At 43.3% G+C, this 20,883-nt stretch overlaps 1 protein-coding gene across 1 annotated transcript; it reads right to left on the bottom strand.

Moving 5' to 3' along the window:
* Positions 1–2,152: 2,152 nt before the first annotated feature.
* rspo3 (R-spondin 3) lies at positions 2,153–20,446 on the bottom strand. Its single transcript, XM_037785037.1, has 6 exons — positions 19,300–20,446; positions 12,797–12,991; positions 12,095–12,238; positions 11,756–11,902; positions 11,030–11,215; positions 2,153–3,155 (listed from the first exon to the last, which is right to left on the bottom strand). Exons 1-6 carry the CDS (start codon positions 19,400–19,402, stop codon positions 2,944–2,946), a joined length of 987 nt encoding a protein of 328 aa, XP_037640965.1. The 5' UTR covers positions 19,403–20,446; the 3' UTR covers positions 2,153–2,943.
* Positions 20,447–20,883: the final 437 nt, after the last annotated feature.

Below are 20,883 nucleotides of genomic sequence, written 5' to 3' on the forward strand. Positions count from 1 at the left end.
GTAAGTGTTTTAATCCAGATCAAAGTGATCATCCTTCATTTCACATCTTAAATCTGGTTCATTGACAAACTTTACAGGCACTGGAAGAGTTTAGTTATGGGTTGTTCAAAATGCACTCAGCTTAAATAGTGAGAGAGAAATGATTCAAAATAGTTATATACTTGAAATTATGCAATTAGATAAGTGAAGTTGGAGCTAGAGGATGGTAGTTGTTGTTTATATGCAGTAAAATGAAAGGAGGTTATTGTCCATGCAAAACCTAAACTAAAACAATCTACTGACTTGAATAATGACTGCAGGTTGCATGATTACTCTAAATTGCATGTTCTATGATTCCCGTTATGTGCTGTGGAACAACTTCTAGGTATATTAGACTAGTTATGGATAAAGTGACAGACTGTCCTTGCTGCAATAGACAAAACAACCCATGGCAACTTGTTGAATCAACAGTTATCAGCTGCTCACTGTACTGAGTTTGACTTCCATTTACTCTTGAGAAGTTGTTGAGCAAGTTCACGTAGATTGAACAAGATGTCAGTCGGATGATAACACAGATACCAGACAAACTGTAAACTGTGTAATGATGTATAATGTTCCCTAAATGAGACACCGCTGGAGGTTTTTCAACAGATATTAAACACATTTCCCCTAAATCCAGGTTTTACTGACTGAAGTCTGACCGGCAGTGAGTGAGAGGTTGGCTTAGGGGACAACACGTGAAAATCTTCCAGTGATTTTATGAACCTGAACCTGAACCTGAACCTGAACCTGAACCTGAACCTGTGGTGATACAGCTTCATTTGAATGAAAAGTTTCCACGTTTGCCTTCATTAAAAGTGGAAGACATCATCAATTAGTCCTGTTTTAGCCAGGACTTGTAACATACGCTGTAAAGATGTAAAAGCACCTCACAAAAATACCTTTTTCTTACAAAACCAGAGTACCAGCTGGTAACGTTGTTGTGTTTCGGGGAATAGACATCTTCAATGGAAGTTTGTCCAGTTTATTTTGCTCAGACAAATGATTTAAACTATTACTCCATATTGTATCACTTATAGTACTGTATGTTTGCATCTTAGGACATTACATGTGTGTGATGTTGGGTCACTGTAGGTACAGTGAGTACTGAAGAAATGCATTGATATACTGCGTTATTCACATTCAAAAGTCACTGTAAAGTTCCACCAAACTAAACACCGTTTATCAAGTGGAATGATTGTGTTTGGACTGTTACATGGATGTTGTGAAAGCTTCCTATTGGTACAAGTTAAATTATTCTAAACGCTGTAATAATGCAGCATCCCTTGGAGAACTAGTCTGACATTTTGGGACGAACTCTTATTCTCTTTCTTGACGAGAGTTAAATGAGAGGATCGATACCACTCTCACGTCTGTTTTAATCCAGATCAAAGTGATCATCCTTCATTTCACATCTCAAATCTGGTTCACTGACACATTTTACAAGCTCGGAAATAGTTTAGATATGTGTTGTTCAAATGCATTCAACTTAATAGTAGAGAGGTGATTCAAAGTAATTATACACCTGAAATGAATCAGTTAGAAAGTGAAGTAAAGTCGGAGCTACGTGGTGCTAGTTGTTGCTTACTCGCAGTAAAATGAAAGGGGGTTGATGATTATTCTGAATTGCATGTTCTATGATTTGCGTCATGTGCTGTGGAACAACTTCTAGTGGTTCTATTAGACTAGTTAATGGATAAAGTGACAGACCGTCCTTGCTGCAATAGACAAAACAACCCACGGCAACTTGTTCAATCAAGTCATCAGCTGCTCTCTGTACTGACTTTGAGAAGTTGTTGAGCAAGTTCATGTAGATTGAACAAGATATAACAGACAAACTATCAACTGTGTAATGATGTGTAATGTTCCCTAAATGAGACACCGCTGGAGGTTTTTTAACAGACATTAAACACATTTCCCCTAAATCCAGGTTTTACTGACTGAAGTCTGACCTGCAGTGAGTGAGAGGTTGGTTTAGGGGACAACACGTGAAAATCTTCCAGTGATTTTATGAACTGGAAGATTAGCTGCAGTTATCAACCGCTCACTGTACTGACTTTGAGAAGTTGTTGATCAAGTTCACGTAGGTTAAACGAGATGTCGGTCGGATGATAAAACAGATACCAGACACAGGTACAAACCCATTATAGTTTTATTTGACATACAGGTGCTTTTGGTTCCTAGTCCAGGAGCTTTACTGAGGGCACAGATTCCATTTACAGAAAAAGAGAAACCGATGGAGGATTAGATTTATCACTTAATCTGAATAAAACTAGCATTTGTTCTCTGAGTCACAGAATGCAGGTTCTCCTACATCCGTCACTGGTAATGTGATTATGAAGATGTCACAAGATGGCAAGAACAAACTCACTTTTCTTTACAAATTCTGCACCAAATAAAATAAAGTAAAGAGATCTAAAGAACAGGAACAACAATAATAAACAATAGTTCTACATAATGTTGCAAAATCTACATTCAAAAACCAAAGACGCGCAATGTTGTACCAGGGCCCCATTAAATAACCATATCAACAAGCACATAGTATAACGTCTTTGTCTCTCTGTCCGTCCGTCTGCCGGTCCTCCGCACAGTCACAGACATGTCTCACTTTGTTCTTCAGTCCCAACAGCAGTGTCTCCACAGAGACACTCTCTCAGTGGTGGAAGTGAAGGAGTAGAGGCTACAGGGTAGATAAAAAAGACTTTTGAAAGTCCGGAGTGGCCCGAGCCTTGTGGCTGAATGTGCCCCATCCCGCTTGTGCAGAAACATTATATTCAAATCATACAGGTAGCAGCAACACCCCTGCAGAGAGGGGTCGAGGGGGGTGAACAGTGGGCGAGGATGGGGGAGGTTTGGAGAAGGAAGAATGGGAGGACAACAGGAGGAGGAGGAGGAGGAGGGTGTGGAGGCGCTCTGTCCAGAGCTCTACTGTACGAGGCCGTCTCCGGGGGAGACCGGCTCCGTGTCGTGACCTCTGCGGTGCCGGTGCTCCGTTTTGTTCCTGTTATCAGAGTCCTCACGTTCCCCCGTGTCTCTCTCCCTCTCTCGCTCCCTCTCTCTCTTCCTCTCCCGTCGGCCCTCCTGGTTCTCCTTGTTACGATTCCTCCGTTCTCTTCGATCGTTCTTCCTCCGTCCTCCTGGAAGTTCAGAAAATGAAAGATTAGTAAAGCGGGGGAGAGGGTGAAGGAGGTCGTGTTCAGTTAGGAAATGCATCATTTCACAATCTCTTCATACTGATAATCAATATATTTCAATGAGAACATTGTAGTATATGATGCAATTAATACAGCCATAGAAAATGTCCAAAATGCAGATCCACATGTTGTCAAAGAGTACTAGTTGTTATGCATTTGCCACGTCAGAAGTCAGTCTTGTAATGTCTATTATATCTGGTAATGTCTGAATGAATATATATAATGTGTCAGCTGGGGAGTCTCAAACACATGTTTCACACTAAGATCATTTATTGCACAGTATTTTTCTGTGGCTACAATTATTAAAGCTGTATTTTTTCAGCTAGTTTACTTCTGTTGTTTTTGTTCTGGAACTCAAAGCCTTAACTAATCCGTGAATCCGCCTGTGAGTTATGCAAAGCACCAGATATGAGTGAGAGTGAACACAGTACAGGGAGCAGTCTTCCTCTAAGTGCAACATGCAGTGCTCAGTATTCACCACTAGATGTCAGTCTTTAACCACAGACAGCAGCCTCCCCCCCCCGGTGATGAGCGGACCTTTGTCCAAAATAGAAAACCTTTAAATAAGCCCCCAGTTTATCTGCTCTTGCAACACCATCTCATAAACAAAACGGAGAGTTTTGGAATGCTGAAGGTTTATCTCTGCTCGGCCTACAGTTATTATTAATGATAATAACAAGATCCACCCCCCCACCCCACCCCCAGGGAGGTCGGAGACAGGACCTGCAAGTGAAAGCAGAGGAGGCCCTTTCCTGTTGTTGTACTGCTGCTGCTGTTCACGTGTGAGTGGAACGGAGCAGCACGGCCTGCTTGGCTGGTTGGCCGGCCAGTCGGGGGGGATTGTGAAACTGCTGAAGTCGGCAGCAGGCACAGACACAGAGAGAGAGACAGAGAAAGAGAGATAAAGGGAGGGAGAGAAAGAGATCTCTCTCTCCTGTTAGCTCATCCTCTCCCTCTCTGTCTGCTCATTAATCAGAGCTGGTTGGACCAGGACCACGTCTGACCCCTCACATTCTGGGCTAGTGATACCGAGCTCTACCTGCCCGCTGTGGTTAATCTAATATAGTAGAGGATAGGAGAGGTCAGAGGTCAGCAACCTGCGTCTCTTCAGCTCCTCTCCAGCGGCTCTCTGGGGATCTTTAAACATGGAAATGAATAACTGTTTTTTGTTTACATTTTCATTTTTATTTATCATTGTTGTAGGTCTATGGTACGACGGTACGACGGAGTATTAGGGCCACATTGAGGAAAACAAATAAATCTGACATTTCAAGAATAAAGTCATAATATTATAAAGTAGTATTTTTACGTGTTATTATCTTTTTTATCGTAAACTTCTGACTTTATTCCCGTAATATTACAACTTTTTCAAGTAAATTTATGACTTTATTCTCATAATATTACGAATTTTTTTCACGTAAAGTTATGACTTTATTCTCGTAATATTCTGATTTATTGTGTAAATCTCAGATGTGTTTTCCCTCAATGTGGCCCTAATACTCCGTAGTACATTGTCTCTTTGGCCCTCACTGCATTAGACTTATATACTCTATACTTAGACTATAAATTGTGTTACCTTCATCACAATGATCACATGTTTTGCGGCTCCAGACAGATATGTTTTTGTGTTTTTTTGCCTAAAATGTGTCTTTTGATAGTAAAGGTTGCCGACCCCTGGGATAGGAGATGTGCATATGTGAGCACGTGCACAAACACAGTATGGACAGCTCACATAGTTCAACTGCAAAACAGAGCAGTAAAAAGGCATCAGAATGGAAGCTGGTGTAGAGAGGCGGGTGCACGGATGGATGGACAGACAGTAATCTGGTGCACTGACTCACTCGAGGTCTGCCCCCCGTCCTCTATAAACACAGGAAGTCCCCTTCGCTCTCATTGTTTTCTCTGCCCTGACACCATTTACAACTATTTACAAGTTCAGTGGATTAGTCATATACTGTAGCCCCCCCCAGAGGAGAAACCTAATCCACGCCAGTGTTGAGATGATTAGGAGACTGTTTATCAAAGCAACCTGCGTTTGGTTAGTTGGAACAGTTTCTGATGGGCTCTTTGTGTAAACTGTGTAATGACATGTGTGTAATGGTCCCCGAATGAGACACCTTCTGAGGTTTGTAGAACATTTTCAACAGACATTTAAAGTCTGAGTGGCAGTGAGTGAGAGGTGGCAGTGATTTTATGAACCGTAACCTGAACCTGCGGTGATACAGCTTCATTTGAATGAAAAGCTTCTACATTTGCCTTAAAGGTCCCATATTGTAAAAAGTAAGCTTTTCATATCTTTTATATTATAAAGCAGGTTTATAAATACTGTTTAGTATCGAAATGCTCAATATACAGGGAAATACACACAACTCGTATTCAGAAATTGTGAGTTTGAAACAAGCCGTTAGGATTTCTGTCCATTTGTGATGTCACAAATATACAATATTTAGACAATTACACGGTTTTAAACATAAAACATTCTAAATGTGTCCCAGTTTATTTCCTGTTGCAGTGGATGTAAATAACATCAGCTGACAGGAAGTAAACATGGACCCAAACTGTTGCTTAGCAACGCAATTCCGTTGCAATTCCACTAAATTGCACTAAAACGGAGCGTTTCATACGGAGGGTGAATACAGGTATATTCAGGCAGACAGTATGAGGAAAATAAAGTTTTTTTTTAACATTACATCATGTAAACATGTTCTAGTAGAGACACAAAATACAAGTATGAACCTGAAAATGAGCATAATATGGGACCTTTAATTGGAAGTGGAAGACATCACCAATTAGTCCTGTTTTCGCTAAGACTTGTACAATATGCTGTAAAGATGCAAAAAATATATATTAAATATATATATATTTTTTTCAAAATAAGAGTTCCAGCTGGTAACGTCGTTGTGTTGTTGAGAATAGACGTGTCCTCAACTGAAGTTTGTCCAACAGTGAACACACTAGGATTGCTCTGGAATATTTGGCACAGTTTATTTTGCTCAGACAAATGATTTAAATTATTACACTTATACTACTGTAAGTTTGCATTTAGGACAGTGTGTACGCAGTGCGTGATGTTGGGTCATTGTAGGTACAGTGAGTATTGAAGATACATATAATGCGTTATTCAATTCAAAAGTCGCTGTAAAGTTGTACCAAACTGAATATGTAAACACCGTTTATCAAGAGGAATTATTGTGTTTGGACTGTTACATGGATGTTGTAAGAGCCTCCTATTGGTACAAGTTGATTTATTCTAAATGCAGTAAAAGATAAATAATGCAACATCCATTGCCTTACGCTTATTCTCGTTCTTGACGAGAGTTAAATGAGAAGATCGATACCACTCACGTCTGTCTGGTCAGTACTGAGCTGGAGCCACGAGGCCATTATTCTAGCGTGATTCTGTCCAGAGTTGAACAATCCACCTACTAACACACAGTTAAAGCTGTAACAGTTTCCCTGAGACCAGCAGCCGGCTGCAGTGACCTCCTAATGTTTTCACTGGTTGCCAGGAAGTAGCTTCAGCGAGGAACTCCCAATGTGTTGGTGAGCTTCAGAAGTGCTAGGTGGGTTTTTAAACCCTGGACAGAGACAGGCTAGTTGATTTCCCCCATTTGTAACTGTCACGACCGTAAAGCAACTAAAACACTTCTATTTAACACCAAACCCTTGAGCACCGTCTATCTGTTGTTTAGCAATGTAGCTCATAAAAGTGAGTACAAATATACAAAACAAATACTAAAGGAGAGCACTGGTAAACCTCTGTGGTCGCTCTTTAACCGGCCACTCATGTACTGTATATACCAGGGCTGTCAACGTTAACGCCACTAATTTCTGTAACGCAACCAAACTTTCGGAGGTTGCAGCAGCTCAGTTTTAAAGCCAGAGTGAAGATACAGATATCATATGAAACTAGAAAACCTGATGAATCCATCGGCACCAACCATGTCATACTAGCTTGTTGTGAAGGAGGTTAAATAACGCTCCAAACTTGAGCTAAATTTTGCCGAGGAAAAACTGTTACGTCCATTTCCAAAGGGGTCCCTTGACCACTGACCTCCAGATGTGTGAATGTAAATGGGTTCTATGGGTACCCACGAGTCTCCCCTTTACAGACATGCACACTTTATGATAATCACATGCAGTTTAGGGCAAGTCATGGGCAAGTTTTGGGCATTTTTTATGCTAAATGCAGTACCTGTGAGGGTTTCTGGACAATATCTGTCATTGTTTTGTGTTGTTAATTATTTACAATAATAAATATATACATACATTTACATAAAGCAGCTTATTTGTCCACTCCCATGTTGATAAGAGGATTAAATACTTGACATATATTCCTTTAAGGTTCATTTTGAGCTGATAAAAAATGTGCAATTAATCATGATTAAATATTTGAATCCATTGACAGCCCTAGAATAATTACACTATACATGCTCCACTTAAGATTTTGTCAACTAAGACTAGATACGCTGTAAAATATTTATTTTATCCAATAGGCATACAGTAAAAATATTGATATTAATTTTAAATGACAGTAAATCTGGGTCCAATCAAAGAGTTCTCTTAGTGCCACATTCAGGACACAGATGAACATGCATGGAAGAACATTTTGCTGTAATTTCTCGTGAACGAGGGAGAATGTTTGCAGAAATGTGTTATCCATTTCATCCTGTGTTATTCCCCTGAAAGCCCTGCATGCACACTGTAAACACACACTCACTGGTGTGGACCTGCTGAGCGGTCTGTGGCTGTAACGGAACTCCTAGAAATCTGTTGCAGCAAATTCACAAAGGACAGGAGTCAGTAAACTGGACCGAGAGCTCAGAGACGGGCTTTACTGGGAGCGACTCGCTGAGTAAAATCCAGAGAGAGTATTAGATGACCTAAAGAACAAGCGTCGGGGCGCTGAGGGTGAGGGGAAGTGTTGTTGCACGTGTGTGTGCGGTTGGAGGAGCATTGTGTGTTTTATGGTGGCACATCCTCCGCGGCAGGCGCTCTGTCGTCCGGGGAGCTTTTGGCGGGAGCCAGGCCGGGATTAAAGGCTATGGGCTGTCCCACAAGTGGAATGCCTGCCGCATGGCCGCCAGGATGTCATGAGGGGGGGTCTGGGTGTGCCAGTGTGTGCGTGTCATTGACTGCTTGATACCAGCATGCTTAACTGTATGTTTCTCTGTGTGTGATAGGCCTGTGTGTGTGAGTGTGTGTGTGGGAGTTATTAAAGGAGGCTGAGGTCTGCAGAGGGCAGGCGGTCTATCCGGCCACAGAGATAGAGAGGTGAACAGCAGGTCGATGGAAGGACAAATTAGCCAGCTTTAAGTTGAGAGAGACGGCGGCGGATGAGGATGTGTGTGTAAACATTCACAATCTCTCGCCGTGGATAACGCCGGAACGGAGCCAAGTTTCTCTGACTCTGAGCCAGAAGATGTTTCCTTCAGTTTTACAACTTGTCTGACATGATATCTGTCATTCAGAACATCGTTTCAGGGTTAATCAGCACCAACTGGAAGTTGTGATTAACTACTGCTACTACTACCACTAATGGCTGCGGAGGCTTACGTCTACACTTAAAGGAATAGTTCAACATTTGTGCTTTCCTGTCAAGAGTTGATCCCAGTCTCATATCTGAGCATTAACTGCAGCCAGGAGAGGATTACTGGAGCTTTGCACAAAGACCGCAAGCAGTGGAAACAAGCTAGCCTGGCTTTACTTAAAGTTCAAAGAATTCACCTGCCAGCACCAAAACAGAGTTTACCTATCTATCTACCTATCTCCACATAGAATAACTACTTTGCTTTTTTTGTTTGCGAATCGATTAAACAAACAAGATATATCTTAATTAGTGAGCTTTAAAGGTGCTGGTATACGGGTTACTTTGAACAGGCTGGCTGTTTACCTTCGCTTCAAGTCTTTATGCTAAACTAAGCTAATCTGCTTCATATTTAATAGAGACACATGATGGAGGTATCGATCACTCTCGGCAGGAAAGATGTTGTATTTCCCAAAATGTCTAATTAAACTTCCCTTTAGGGCAGACAGATGGTGAAAGAGGATGAAATGAGCCCCATGTGGAGGAGTGAAATGATGAAGTAAGGAGCAGAATGGAGAGAGGAGAGGAGGATAGAGGAGAGGAGAGGAGAGGAGAGGAGAGGAGAGGAGAGGAGAGGAGACGGGAGGAGATGAGAGGAGAGGAGAGGAGAGGAGAGGAGAGGAGATGAGATGAGATGGGAGGAGAGGGGAGGAGAGGAGACGGGAGGAGATGAGAGGAGAGGGGAGTAGAAGGAGAAAGTTCAAAAGAGGAGGAAAGGAGGAAGAGGAGGAGGATGTATCAGTGTCTGAGGGCTGCTGGAGGATTACTGGGGGCTCTCTGAGGTCGGACCACTGACCCCCTAGCGTGTGCAGAACGTAAACAGCGATGGAGAGGACGCGCCGAAGCAGATAATTAGCTCTCATTCACTGCGGATGCTCTCGGAGCGAGGGCTGCTGGGTAATCACAAGCAGGGGCAACATCGATCAACGGGGTCTGTAGGGTGTGAGACTGCACACAGCTCCCCCCCCCCCCACCACCAGGCTCAGGCTAGATCAACAGAGCCGTCGACACCACACTAAAGTCTCGGCCCCGACCGACTGACTGGGAGCGCCAACAGGGAGCTTATATGGGGGTCTGTGTTTTCTTTGGTGTGGTAGGGAGTGTGTGTGTGTGTGTGTGGAGGGGACGAGGATGGATCAGCAGAGAGATACAGATAGAAAGAGCGAGAGAGAGAGAGAGAGAGAGAGAGAGAGAGAGGGAGAGAGGGATGGCGGGGGTGACAGAGGGCACATTTCACAGTCTGCCTTACAAATCACATCGACTCTCTTCACAAATTACCACCAAGAGCAGCGGCTGTGTAGTTATTTTAGTGAGACTACGAAGGTATGTGTGTTCGGTCTGCACGAGCAAGTGTGCGAATATGTGCATTTGTCTTTATCTTGATTTGTGTGTGCATGTGTGTGTGCATGTGTGTGCATGTGTGTGTTGGCAGCTGTGGGGATAAACCAATACTGATCCCCTGGTCGCCGCGTGCCTCCCAGGGGGAGGATGTTGATGTTGAGCTGGCTGTTTCTGCTCCAGAGTCAACTGCTTTTCTGCTGCATCACACACACACACACACACACACACGCACAAAAACACGCACACGTACACACTGTTTGTTCTGTAAGTGTGAGGCCCCAGGGGGGCTGGATCTCAGCCTTCTAGCCTGGCTGCGATCTGTCATTTAACACTACAGAGTCCAAGCTAAAAAACAACCAGCCGTAGCCGCCAACCAGCTCAGTAACCACACACACACACACACGCAGTACACACGCAGTACACACACAGTACACACACACACACACACACACACACACACACACACACACAACACGCAGCGGTCATAAATGTGCCACAGCGTCGGGCTTTCTAGAGAGACGAGCTCGTCTGAAGCAGTTTGAACTCTCTTCATTAGAACACTATTCCCTGTTTACTGGGAGCAGAGAAAGCGGTTTCACTGTTTAAAAATCCAAAGAGGTCTCGTGGGAAAACACACAACAGACCCATTGCAACATCACACATGTGTGTTCCCCCCCGCTGTCCCCCCCGCCGTCCTCACTCTAACCACAATGACAATCCTTTGAGTAAACAGCCGTAGTCCCGAACGGAAGACCAGACTAGCTCTGATTGTACAAGCTGAAGCAGCAGCGTCTGGAATTCATAGAAATCGTTGCCGTGTGTCACAAATACAATGTTGGCAGCGGATGTGACGGGTAAGCAGCGGTTACCATAGTAACAGTAACTTTACCTGGACATTTCCTCCTCTTCACCAGGCAGTCTTTGATCTCTGAGATCTCAGGGCAGGGGTCGCCGAAGGGTGACGGGTACTGGAGGACCTGCCGCGTGCGGGTCTCCTGGCCCCGCTTGAACCCGCAGGTTCTACCGGACCGAGAGCAGGGGCTCCACTCGCTCCACTCGCCCACCACGCAGTGCACTGACGGGGGGGAAAAGTGAGACGGAGAAGTGAGGCAGAGAAAGTGTGAAGCCATTCATGGGCCTCCCCTACCATCATGCACCCGATTAGACTGTTATCCGGCCATTAAATAGACGTTATCGGTCGCTATAAGCACCATTGATGTGGGTCAATAGGGGCCTACTACACCTACTACGTTGTAAAAGTCAAAGTGAAACTTAAAGCAACACGTTCTAACATGTAAAACTGAATGAAACGTTAAAATAACTATGTTTCAAAAGTGAAAACAAAGACAACTACACATTAATGGTTTCACACTGGATGTAAACCCTGGTCTCAAAACCCTCTGTCTATAATTACTACGGTCGCTAGAGGTCGCCGGTCGTGTTCTTTTATACCTTCTTTTGGTGATCTACCATGTGAATAGATGATAAAACCTCCTAGTGGGTGTAGTAGGCCCTTTTTTACCCACATCTATGGTGCTTTTAGCGACCGATAACGCCTATTTAATAGCCTGATAACAGTCTCATCTGAGGTGTGACACACACTCTCTGGACTGACCTTGCGTTGTGCACTCCATGAGTTTGTCGTTGGGCTCGTAGTCCTCTGGACAGACATGGTGGCACCGCCCGCTGAGCTCGTACAGGCCTGGCCGGCACCGCGTACATGCCTCACCGTTCACACACACCTCACACTCTGCAGGGCACCCTGCAAACACACAACAGTACAGTTACGTATCTCTGAATGGACCGATTGAACACATGAACATGTTTTATGTGTGTTTCATCTCCAAATTGTTTGGTATACTCTGCATGGCTAATGTGGGATAAATACAAGGTGATGGGGTAAACCCCATGTTTTGATCCCTGTCCATGATAAGTATGAGCTGTAAACACTCACTGGGGACACACTCCCTCTGCGGGTCGCTGCGGACCAGCCCCTCGGCGCAGTTCTCCTGGCACTTCCCCAGGTGAAGGTAGAATCCCGCTCGGCAGCGTGTGCAGAAGTTCTTGTTGAAGCAGGAGTCGCACTCCGACCTGCACTCTGACAGAGAAGCACAGACCCACCGCCAGCGTTTATTTAAACTGTACACGTTATCGTGTGTGTCCTGCGTGTTAAATATACAGGGTGTCAGTGTGTGTGTGTGTGTGTGTGTCTCACTGGGGATACAGTCAGGAATAAAGACCACTGCAATTATGTCTTATATGATTTTAAGTAAAGCAACTCTTGGTTTAATTAAATGTCACCAAAAGGAAACATGCTTAAGTGAGTACATACTGTATGTATATTATACATAATGTTTGTATACATAATGCCGTATTACACAGGCAGGTCTTGAAAATGTTGCTTGTAAAGAAGGGAGGACATATATTTGGACTTCTTGTGCTTGTCACATGTAAGTAAAACCACATTTAACTCAGGACACGGCTGAGATACTTTTCCGTGTGTTTGTTATGAGAGAAGATTATATTTAACAGTTAATTACACAGAAGCCAGAAACCTACAGACTTGTGTTCATTTAAATCTAGAACATGAAATGCCAGGAATATTTTCATTAATATTCTGCGATATAAATACGGTTGGTCGCTCGTTGTGGCTTACTTGTGCAGGTGTTTCTTTCTGGCGAGCGTGTGCCGTAAAAGCCCGGAGGACAGGAAGTCATGCACACCCCGATCTGCTTCATCCCAATCCTCTCCAGATGCATGAAGAAGCGCGGCTTGCAGGACAGGCAGCCATTGTAGTCAGAGCAGGTCAGACAGCCACCCTGCTGGCACCCTGAGCTCACACCAGAGATCTCTGTTGACAGGAGCAGGGGGGGGGTTAGGTATGAATATCACCACATTACTTTTTGGGCATTTTAAACTATGAAAGTGGAATTTATCCTAACGGATCGCTTGCTAGATATGCTCCAGTTTAGTGAGATCGCAGCATTTGATGAGCCCCAGTGGTCCAGTTCAATGCTGTAAGAGGTAATACCATCCTCTTATTGTAAGCTCATAGAAGGAGTTCACCTTTCTGTTGGTGCCGAGGACGGATACAGTGACCTTCAGGTAGCTTCTCTGTTAAACTGTAATTCATTTAGTATCACAAAATATAAGGAAGGAAATATAATGTATATCCATTGTGCTCGTTTTTTACAGCTAAAGACACAAATGTAATGTAATTTCATTAGTGTATAATCACGTGAAACTAAGAATCATTTTGTTTCCGTTAGCTTAGAATGAGTCCTTCATGTCTACATAGAGAGCTCTTCATGTTGCTCCTCCGTGTTTCTACAGTAGCCCAGAACGGACAAACCAAACTCTGCTCTGGAGAGAGACTTTCACGTTGTTTATGTTACCTGAAGGCCACCGTAGTTCTCAACACGCTTGTGAATCTGCGGTAACGTGAGCCGTAGAGTGTTAAACCGTGGTACCGCCAGCCGCCGTCTGACTTCTGTTGCTCCTAAAGTAGTGTTATTATGGTATGGATGGCCTCCGATCGAGGTGAACGGCGTTACCACGGTTTTGAACTCGGCGGCTCACGTAACTGCATTCTGGGAAAGAGAGGAGTGAGCGGGGGGGACTCAGTTGGTTGCGATCTGAAACCACACCACTAGATGCCGCCACATCCTCCCTTTAAGTCCTAGACAATAAGACACCAAGTGGTTAAATTCATAACTTTTTTCTTTTTTCATAGCTTTACTAAATCCAACTTTTTCTATCTTTTCATCCCGTTCATACCAGCCTCTTTAACCCTCTTTAACCCTCTTTAACCCTCCAGTTGTCTTCCCGTCGACCGTGCAACTTCTTTCCGATCGACAAAAGCTCTAGTCTGGTTTGACTGTTTATAAAGCATACAGTATAAACTATCACCAAATTCTGTGTTTCACCTTTTTGGCCAACTTCATCCCTAATTATTAAGTTTTACACGTTTTGGGGAGAAATTAAGGTTAATAAACCTAATTACTGTGAAATTATACCTAATTTTTTAGTAAAAAAAAGCAGATAATATGATTTTTTTTTACAATTTTGACCCAGGAAGACCACAGATGCTATAGATTTGAATAAAACACTTACAATTCAATGAAAGTAGTGGTCAATAAATATCATCCATGTTATTTTGGGGCAATTAGATTAAAGAAATCCATATTTATGATATAATGAAGTTTGAAAACGGGTGAAATTTGCCCCGAGGACAACAGAAGCGTTAACACGTATTCTTATATCTAAAACTTTCCTCTCGCTACCTAAAACAACCAAAGAACAGAGAATAACACCCGTTGTACCGACAACTGCTTGTAAAATAAAGTTCCTCCTACTGATGTCTGCACAGAGTACACTGGAAAATATATTTTTTTATTAATGTATTAATGTTTTTTATTGTTGTTATGGTGCCGTGCACAAATCAGGATCAGGTTGATAAGTTCAACCCAGATTGGTGAAGTTATGAAGGTTTATCTCTCAGGTCAGACTGTCCTGTAGCACCACTGTGTTTTTTAAGTATTGAAATATTTCAGTCAGGTTTAATTGTCAGCTGTTTTGTGGATGGCTATTATTTCACATGCAGTATCATATAGAACTAATCACCTACTGTCTCAGCTGTTTATACATTGTTTACAACCCTGTTTATGTACATACTGTAAGTACTGAAGTGTTTAGTTTATGTTTATATATTTTACAGTCGGGTTTTCATCCCCCACTCTTCACTAGTTTGTGGGATGATTCACCAGACTGTGTCTGCCGTGGATGAAAGCTCTGGTTGTAGGTTTTAATCATTTTAATTGTATGTTGACAATTTGTCACAGACGTGTTTAATGTCTCTCAAGTTACAGCCTGTTTATTTATCCAGAAATCTAAAGAGTATAAAAAGTTAAAGTCTTAAAGAAGTAATCGTATTAGAGAAGGAGAAATACAGTCAGTGCAGTCGGTTTCCTGTAAACAGCTTGTGTATCATCCTTTTCAGTATCTGATTGCACTTAGTGGACACAAACAGCAACAAAGAGGGTTCTGCTGGTTGGATGGGGATGTGTGTATATATGTTCTGGAAGAAAGCCACCAGCAGGTTCCATGATGTTGGGCAGTTCAGAGAGGATGCTTTTAGCTTCTGGTCCCGATGTTTAACAGTATACTCTCAGGGACACGCATGTTACAGCCTATACTTATATATAGGAGCGACACCTGTGACATAGAGTCAATATGTAGGCAACAGACATGAGAGAAGTTCCATGTCTTACATACTTGTGCACCCATGCTGCATCGGTACTCCGTTCCCAAAGATATTGATTGATCACATGGAAGGCAAATCAAAAGCAACCCCTGCAAGCGTCCAAGGAATTGGTTTTCCTCTCCAGCCTTGGCATCTCATGCCACTGCTATAATGCTGGCTGGCCCTCTTCCTTCTCCTCCGAGCTCGAGGGGTTTGGCTGACAGTTCGCCATAGATCACGGACACTTTGTTTGAAATATCTCGACAATCTTTACAACTGCTGTCCATTTGCCCACATGTGTTCCTGCCAAGCTGCCCCTGATTCACACAAGTCTAAAGACACAGGAATTTGGCCTTGCCCTAGCACTCGCACCAACAAAACCTCAGTTGGACTTGCATAACATACCAACAAAGTCACATATGAATAAACACACTCACGTGCCTGCACACACGCAAACACAGATGGTTTCGCGGAGAAAATAGAACCGTGCAACAAAATAGAAATAACGTGAAAAAAAGTGCTGCTTAAGTGTTGAATGTGTTCTTTATAGGACTCATCACACTTTATAATCCTATGTTTAGTTTGAAATCAAGACCTACATCCGCCCGTCTTCATCCTCCCCTGAGCTCACCTGATAAACTATATAATACAGTATATAGAACTCCCACTGTTAGCACCCACACGCCTTCATTTCTGGATGCATCATCACACACATGAAGCTCGGAGCTCGGGTTCAGTCTCTGCACGGTAATTTTGGCCCGTTGACTCTATGGTCATTGACTCCCAAACCACTCTTACCCCCTTCCTTCCCTCTGAAGTCTGTACTCGTTCACCCCTTCACCAACTAATCCCTCCATCCTCCCTGATATCTCAGGAAGTGTTAGATATCTGCATCTTTGGCGGAGGTTTAGATTCTTAGAAGCACTTGTCAATTAAAGCTGCAGCCGGTAACTTTGAGCAAATATGATAAGAAGTTATTTTTATAAAACGGTCACTATATCCTGACGGTGGATGAGACAGATAATCTGAAAAAAGTCATGCTCCTCTCCCTCATCCTAGTGCTCTTAATGGCATTTGCAAGATTTCAACGTGCCTGAAGGAAAACAACTCCTCGGCTCTGATTGGTCAGCCTGGTCTCACAGCAAAGCGTGTGATAAACCGGCTGGCCTGTCCACCTGAAGAAAGAGTCAGTGTCACGTTTTGTGTTGCCGATACGTGAATATTACTCGCCTGCTTGAAGGTGCAGTGTTTAGTAATGACGTTTGTCATGTGTTGTGTGACAGAAGTATAACCTCAGAGTTAGTTACGTCGTATATAGAGTGAGAAAGACCGCTGATTGTAGCCGGTGGGGAGCTGCAGGGGTCAAACAAACACAGGACTTTCAAGCGGGAGACCGGTGTTTTGTTTTGTAAGTTACGTTAATGACGTTTGTCACATGTTTTCTGCACTGACGTTACGTTGTTTCCGTACGTGTTTTACTTAGTATACATACTTGTTTAACTTAGTTTACGTACTTGTTTTACTTAGTATACGTACTTGTTTTATTTAGTTTACGTACTTGTTTTATTTAGTATACGTACTTGTTTTACTTAGTATACGTACTCGTTTTAAGCCCAACCATCTCAACCTAACTAAATGGTTTTCTTTCCTGAACCTAAGTCAGTGGTTTTGTTGCCCCCTGCTGGTACTGCATGTTAATCCAGGCATGTAATATTCACGTCTCTGTGAGGCAAAACGTGACATTGACAAGCTGTCCTCTGGTGGACAGACGGGTCTTTTACACGCTTTGGGGTGATGCTCGGCTCTGATTGGTTGTTTTCTTTGAACCACGTTAAAATCTTGTAAATGCCATCAGACGCCCAGGAGCCCAGGAGGACACAGAGGAACATGATTCACAGATTATCTGTCTCATGCACTACTGTCAGGATATAGTGACCATTTTATTTTAAAATAACTTCTTATCATATTTACTCAAAGTTTCCGACTGCAGCTTTAAACGGTACTGAGTCAGTCTGGAAAGGCAGAACTTAGAACGTGAACTAAACCTTCAGGGTGGACAGAAAATAATGAATGCTTTAGTGCTGCCATCTCACAACTGAATTACATCATGGCTGCGTATGCTGTATGTTTTATCTTTTTCAGTCCATAAAACACATTTTCAGCATCTCATATTGAACAAAAAGCAATAGATACTAATTTTAAAATTTTAAAATTTCTTTAAAAGCACATTGTTAACACTGTTTTCTGATTCTCAGTAGATATCTGGTGTCATTATATGTCACTTTGTTGCAGTTTAAATAAGATCTCTAGTAGCTGTTTCACCCTGCTGAGCAGTTCTTCAGGTCTGATCTGACCTACACTGAACAGAGCTGCCACCCCGGGACCTCTTTAAAACTACACAATAAACACACAGTTAACCCCAGATGCTGCAACTCCCTGCTGCGTTCTGTTTTTAAATGTCCACTTTGGTGGTCATAAGGGAAGAAATGACAACAGAAGCGGTCCTAGTCCGGTTTACAGATCTGAGCTGTGTGACTAAATGTGAAGAGATGTAGAGAGAGGCTTCAGCTCCAGGTGGCAGGGATAAAAACATCACTTGGAAGGTCTGTTATTGTGGATCACCGACAGTTCTCGGCCACGCTGGCAAGCGATACGTGGAATATTCCAGTTGTCACTGCATGCTCTTCCCTAACAGACTTAGTCACGGAGCACATCTGGAGACCCTCACTGATAAAAGTGTGCGTAGGAAGAATAGAAAAATATACTTTATTAATACTTATTTCACAGTGTCATGGAAAAAAGGCTGGCCGTAGCTCAGGAGAGGAGACATAATGTTGGACCTCGGGGAGATATATGGGAGATGAAATACCATCAGGCTTGAGTGTTTTCAGTGTGGAACATCTCTGGATGGGGGGGGGGGGTTATGGAGCCTACTGTCAAGTTTGCATTAACTCAGATTTTGAACAGTAACAAGAACAAGATGGGACATGATTTAAAATTATGATACTGAGTTCTGTGAATATGTGATCTGGGCCAACATCAGGAGAAACTTTTCCTCTTGAGTTCCAGAATGACTTCACTACTTACTTCACTACATATGTGGACTAAAGCTATGAATATCTCTGTGAGCAGTGATCGGGCCTGCAGCAGCAGCAGCAGCAGCAGCAGCAGCAGCTCACTCCTCCTCCTCCGAGCCTGAAGGCTGCTCCTCTGACCGCTAGAGAGCGACGGGAACCAGGAGACTGTGCGTAAAGAGGAGCTGCTGCAGGCTTCAGGTGACCGGGCAGAGCAGTTCATTCATCAAAGGAAACATAGTAAAAGTGGACTAAAAATGACTCCTGAAGGTCTCCTGGGTGGACCAGACAACCACAGAGCTGATAGGCTGCAGTATGCTGCTGGAACTTCATCATAACTGACCCATTTTATACCAGCAATTTAGTATGTTTGAGTGCGTAATGCAGACTGTAGAGATAATAGATCTATTATACTGAATAGATTTAATGATAAATAATAATTACTCAAATCAGAAAAAAATTTAGTTTTGATTTTAAATGATATAATGGAGAGAAAACAACATTTATTTAGTCACATCTAGAAAAACTCACATCAGAGGAACATCAGAGGAACATTGTCCAGTGTTCCTCTGATGTTCCTCTGATGTGTAGGATTGTTTAGTGACCTACTGGTACACATTTACCAAACTGACCAAATCATGTCATTCATTTAGATATTTAGTGAATATTGGATTTTCAGTTTTGTTAGTAAAAGATGTAGAATGTAGTCTGGAGACCTTTGCGTAAAACAGGCTGATAAATGCTGAATTAAAATAATAAAAAAGGAACATGATGAGTGTGTGTGTGTGTGTGTGTGTGTGTGTGTGTGTGTGTGTGCGCACACTGCACACTGAACCTACTCACGTTTCTGCTGCCGGTGCCTGGAGCTGCTGTGCTGCTGACAACCAGTGTAATCCATGCAGTGGTGCAAGATGATCAACACAAAGGAGATCAGTTGTAATTGCATAGTAGCCCAGAGGTGAGACTCGTAAAGCCAATGTCAAAGTTCACCAAGTCACCAAGTCACTAGTTGGATAAGATTCCGTGTTCAGACGAAGGCAGAGGAGGCTGGAAGGTGGAGGGTGTTGGGTGGAGGCTGGAGGGTGGAGGTGGAGGCTGGAGGGTGTTGGGTGAAGACTGGAGGGTGGAAGTGGAGGCTGGAGGGTGGAGGGTGTTGGGTGGAGGCTGGAGGGTGGAGGCTGGAGGTGGAGGCTGGAGGGTGTTGGGAGGAGGCTGGATGCTGGAGGGTGGAGGCTGGAGGCTGGAGGTGGAGGTGGAGGCTAGAGGGTGGAGGTAATTCAGGTAATTCCTTAGACACAGCGGGACCCCCAGCTGTGTGGTGATATGTGGTGGTGGTAGTGAACGGTGGCCCAATGATGCCTGGGCCGCTTAGACTGTAACATCCTGGAGAGGATCTTCAGATGAGCCCAGACCGAGTCAGGGATCCGTTATCCGGGCTGGGAGGAACAACATGCCAAACAAACAAAACCAAACAAACAAATCCGGTGTGCGCAGCAGGACAGTAAAATCAAGCATCAGTGGAGGTCAAAAAGAATTATCATTTATGATTCACATGACTCTCTGAAAGTTTGAGATGTAATTTCCATGTGCAGAACTCCAGATGGACCTTCTTCCTCCTCCTGGTCTCTCTCTCTGAGTGGAGATGTGGAGATGCTCCGTGCGTCCTGGTCCGGACCGGTCCGGTGCGTCCTGGAGACTCTGATGTGCCAGACGCGCTCAGGCTCTCCGCTTCATCTCAGCATCAGCAGCTAAAACAGTAAAAACCCAGCAGAGGACCAACACTAGTGATGGAAAACAGATCTGTGAGTTGAAGGTTTCTAGTTCTCTTGGCTGATAAACACGCGCACCTCCTCTCTGCTCGCTGTCCGCGCGCAACTGAACCAAAGTAGATCAGCTCTGTGAGTGCAGGACTCATTCACTCTCCTCCTCCTCCTCCTCCTCCTGCTGCTGCTGCTGCTGCTGCCGGCCGGCTGATGACTACAGACCTCTGCTCTCTCTCTCTCTCTCTCTCTCTCTCTCTCTCTCTCTCTTATGAGCTCCAAAGTTTATTTAGAGGACAGAGAGAAAGAGAGAGACAGAGAGAGATACAAAGAGAGAGAGACTTTTTGGTTTAGATGAATGTGATCTGCAGCTTCTCTCTGATTCCTGTCTGACTTTGAGCTCACTACACTGTTAATAATTTCCCAGTAAAATACCAGTAAAGAACTGGCAGCAGGGTTGCCTTTATGTTACTGTAAAATTAACATTATTATACTGTCGCTGAAATGTACAGCTCATTTACAGCTCAAATTGTTTTTTATTAATTTCACAGTTCATTTACTGTTTAAAGATACATTATAAAGCTGTTTTCCACCTTTCTTTTACATTATCTTACTGATTTGTTTTAATGCAATATTTATTTTTTACATACATTTTAATAAACATTAT

This window comes from Sebastes umbrosus, chromosome 11, assembly GCF_015220745.1.
Source record: "Sebastes umbrosus isolate fSebUmb1 chromosome 11, fSebUmb1.pri, whole genome shotgun sequence".
Taxonomy (NCBI): Eukaryota; Metazoa; Chordata; class Actinopteri; order Perciformes; family Sebastidae; genus Sebastes; species Sebastes umbrosus.

What these genes read in the sequence shown, in the direction of transcription:
- rspo3 (XM_037785037.1), bottom strand. Translation starts at nt 19,402, where the DNA reads ATGCAATTACAACTGATCTCCTTTGTGTTGATCATCTTGCACCACTGC. An exon ending in CATGGAGTGCACAACGCAAG is followed by an intron (nt 11,216 to 11,755) that starts GTCAGTCCAGAG and finishes CCCCCCCGTCAG; the next exon opens with TGCACTGCGTGGTGGGCGAG. An exon ending in GAAGAGGAGGAAATGTCCAG is followed by an intron (nt 3,156 to 11,029) that starts GTAAAGTTACTG and finishes CTGAACTTCCAG; the next exon opens with GAGGACGGAGGAAGAACGAT.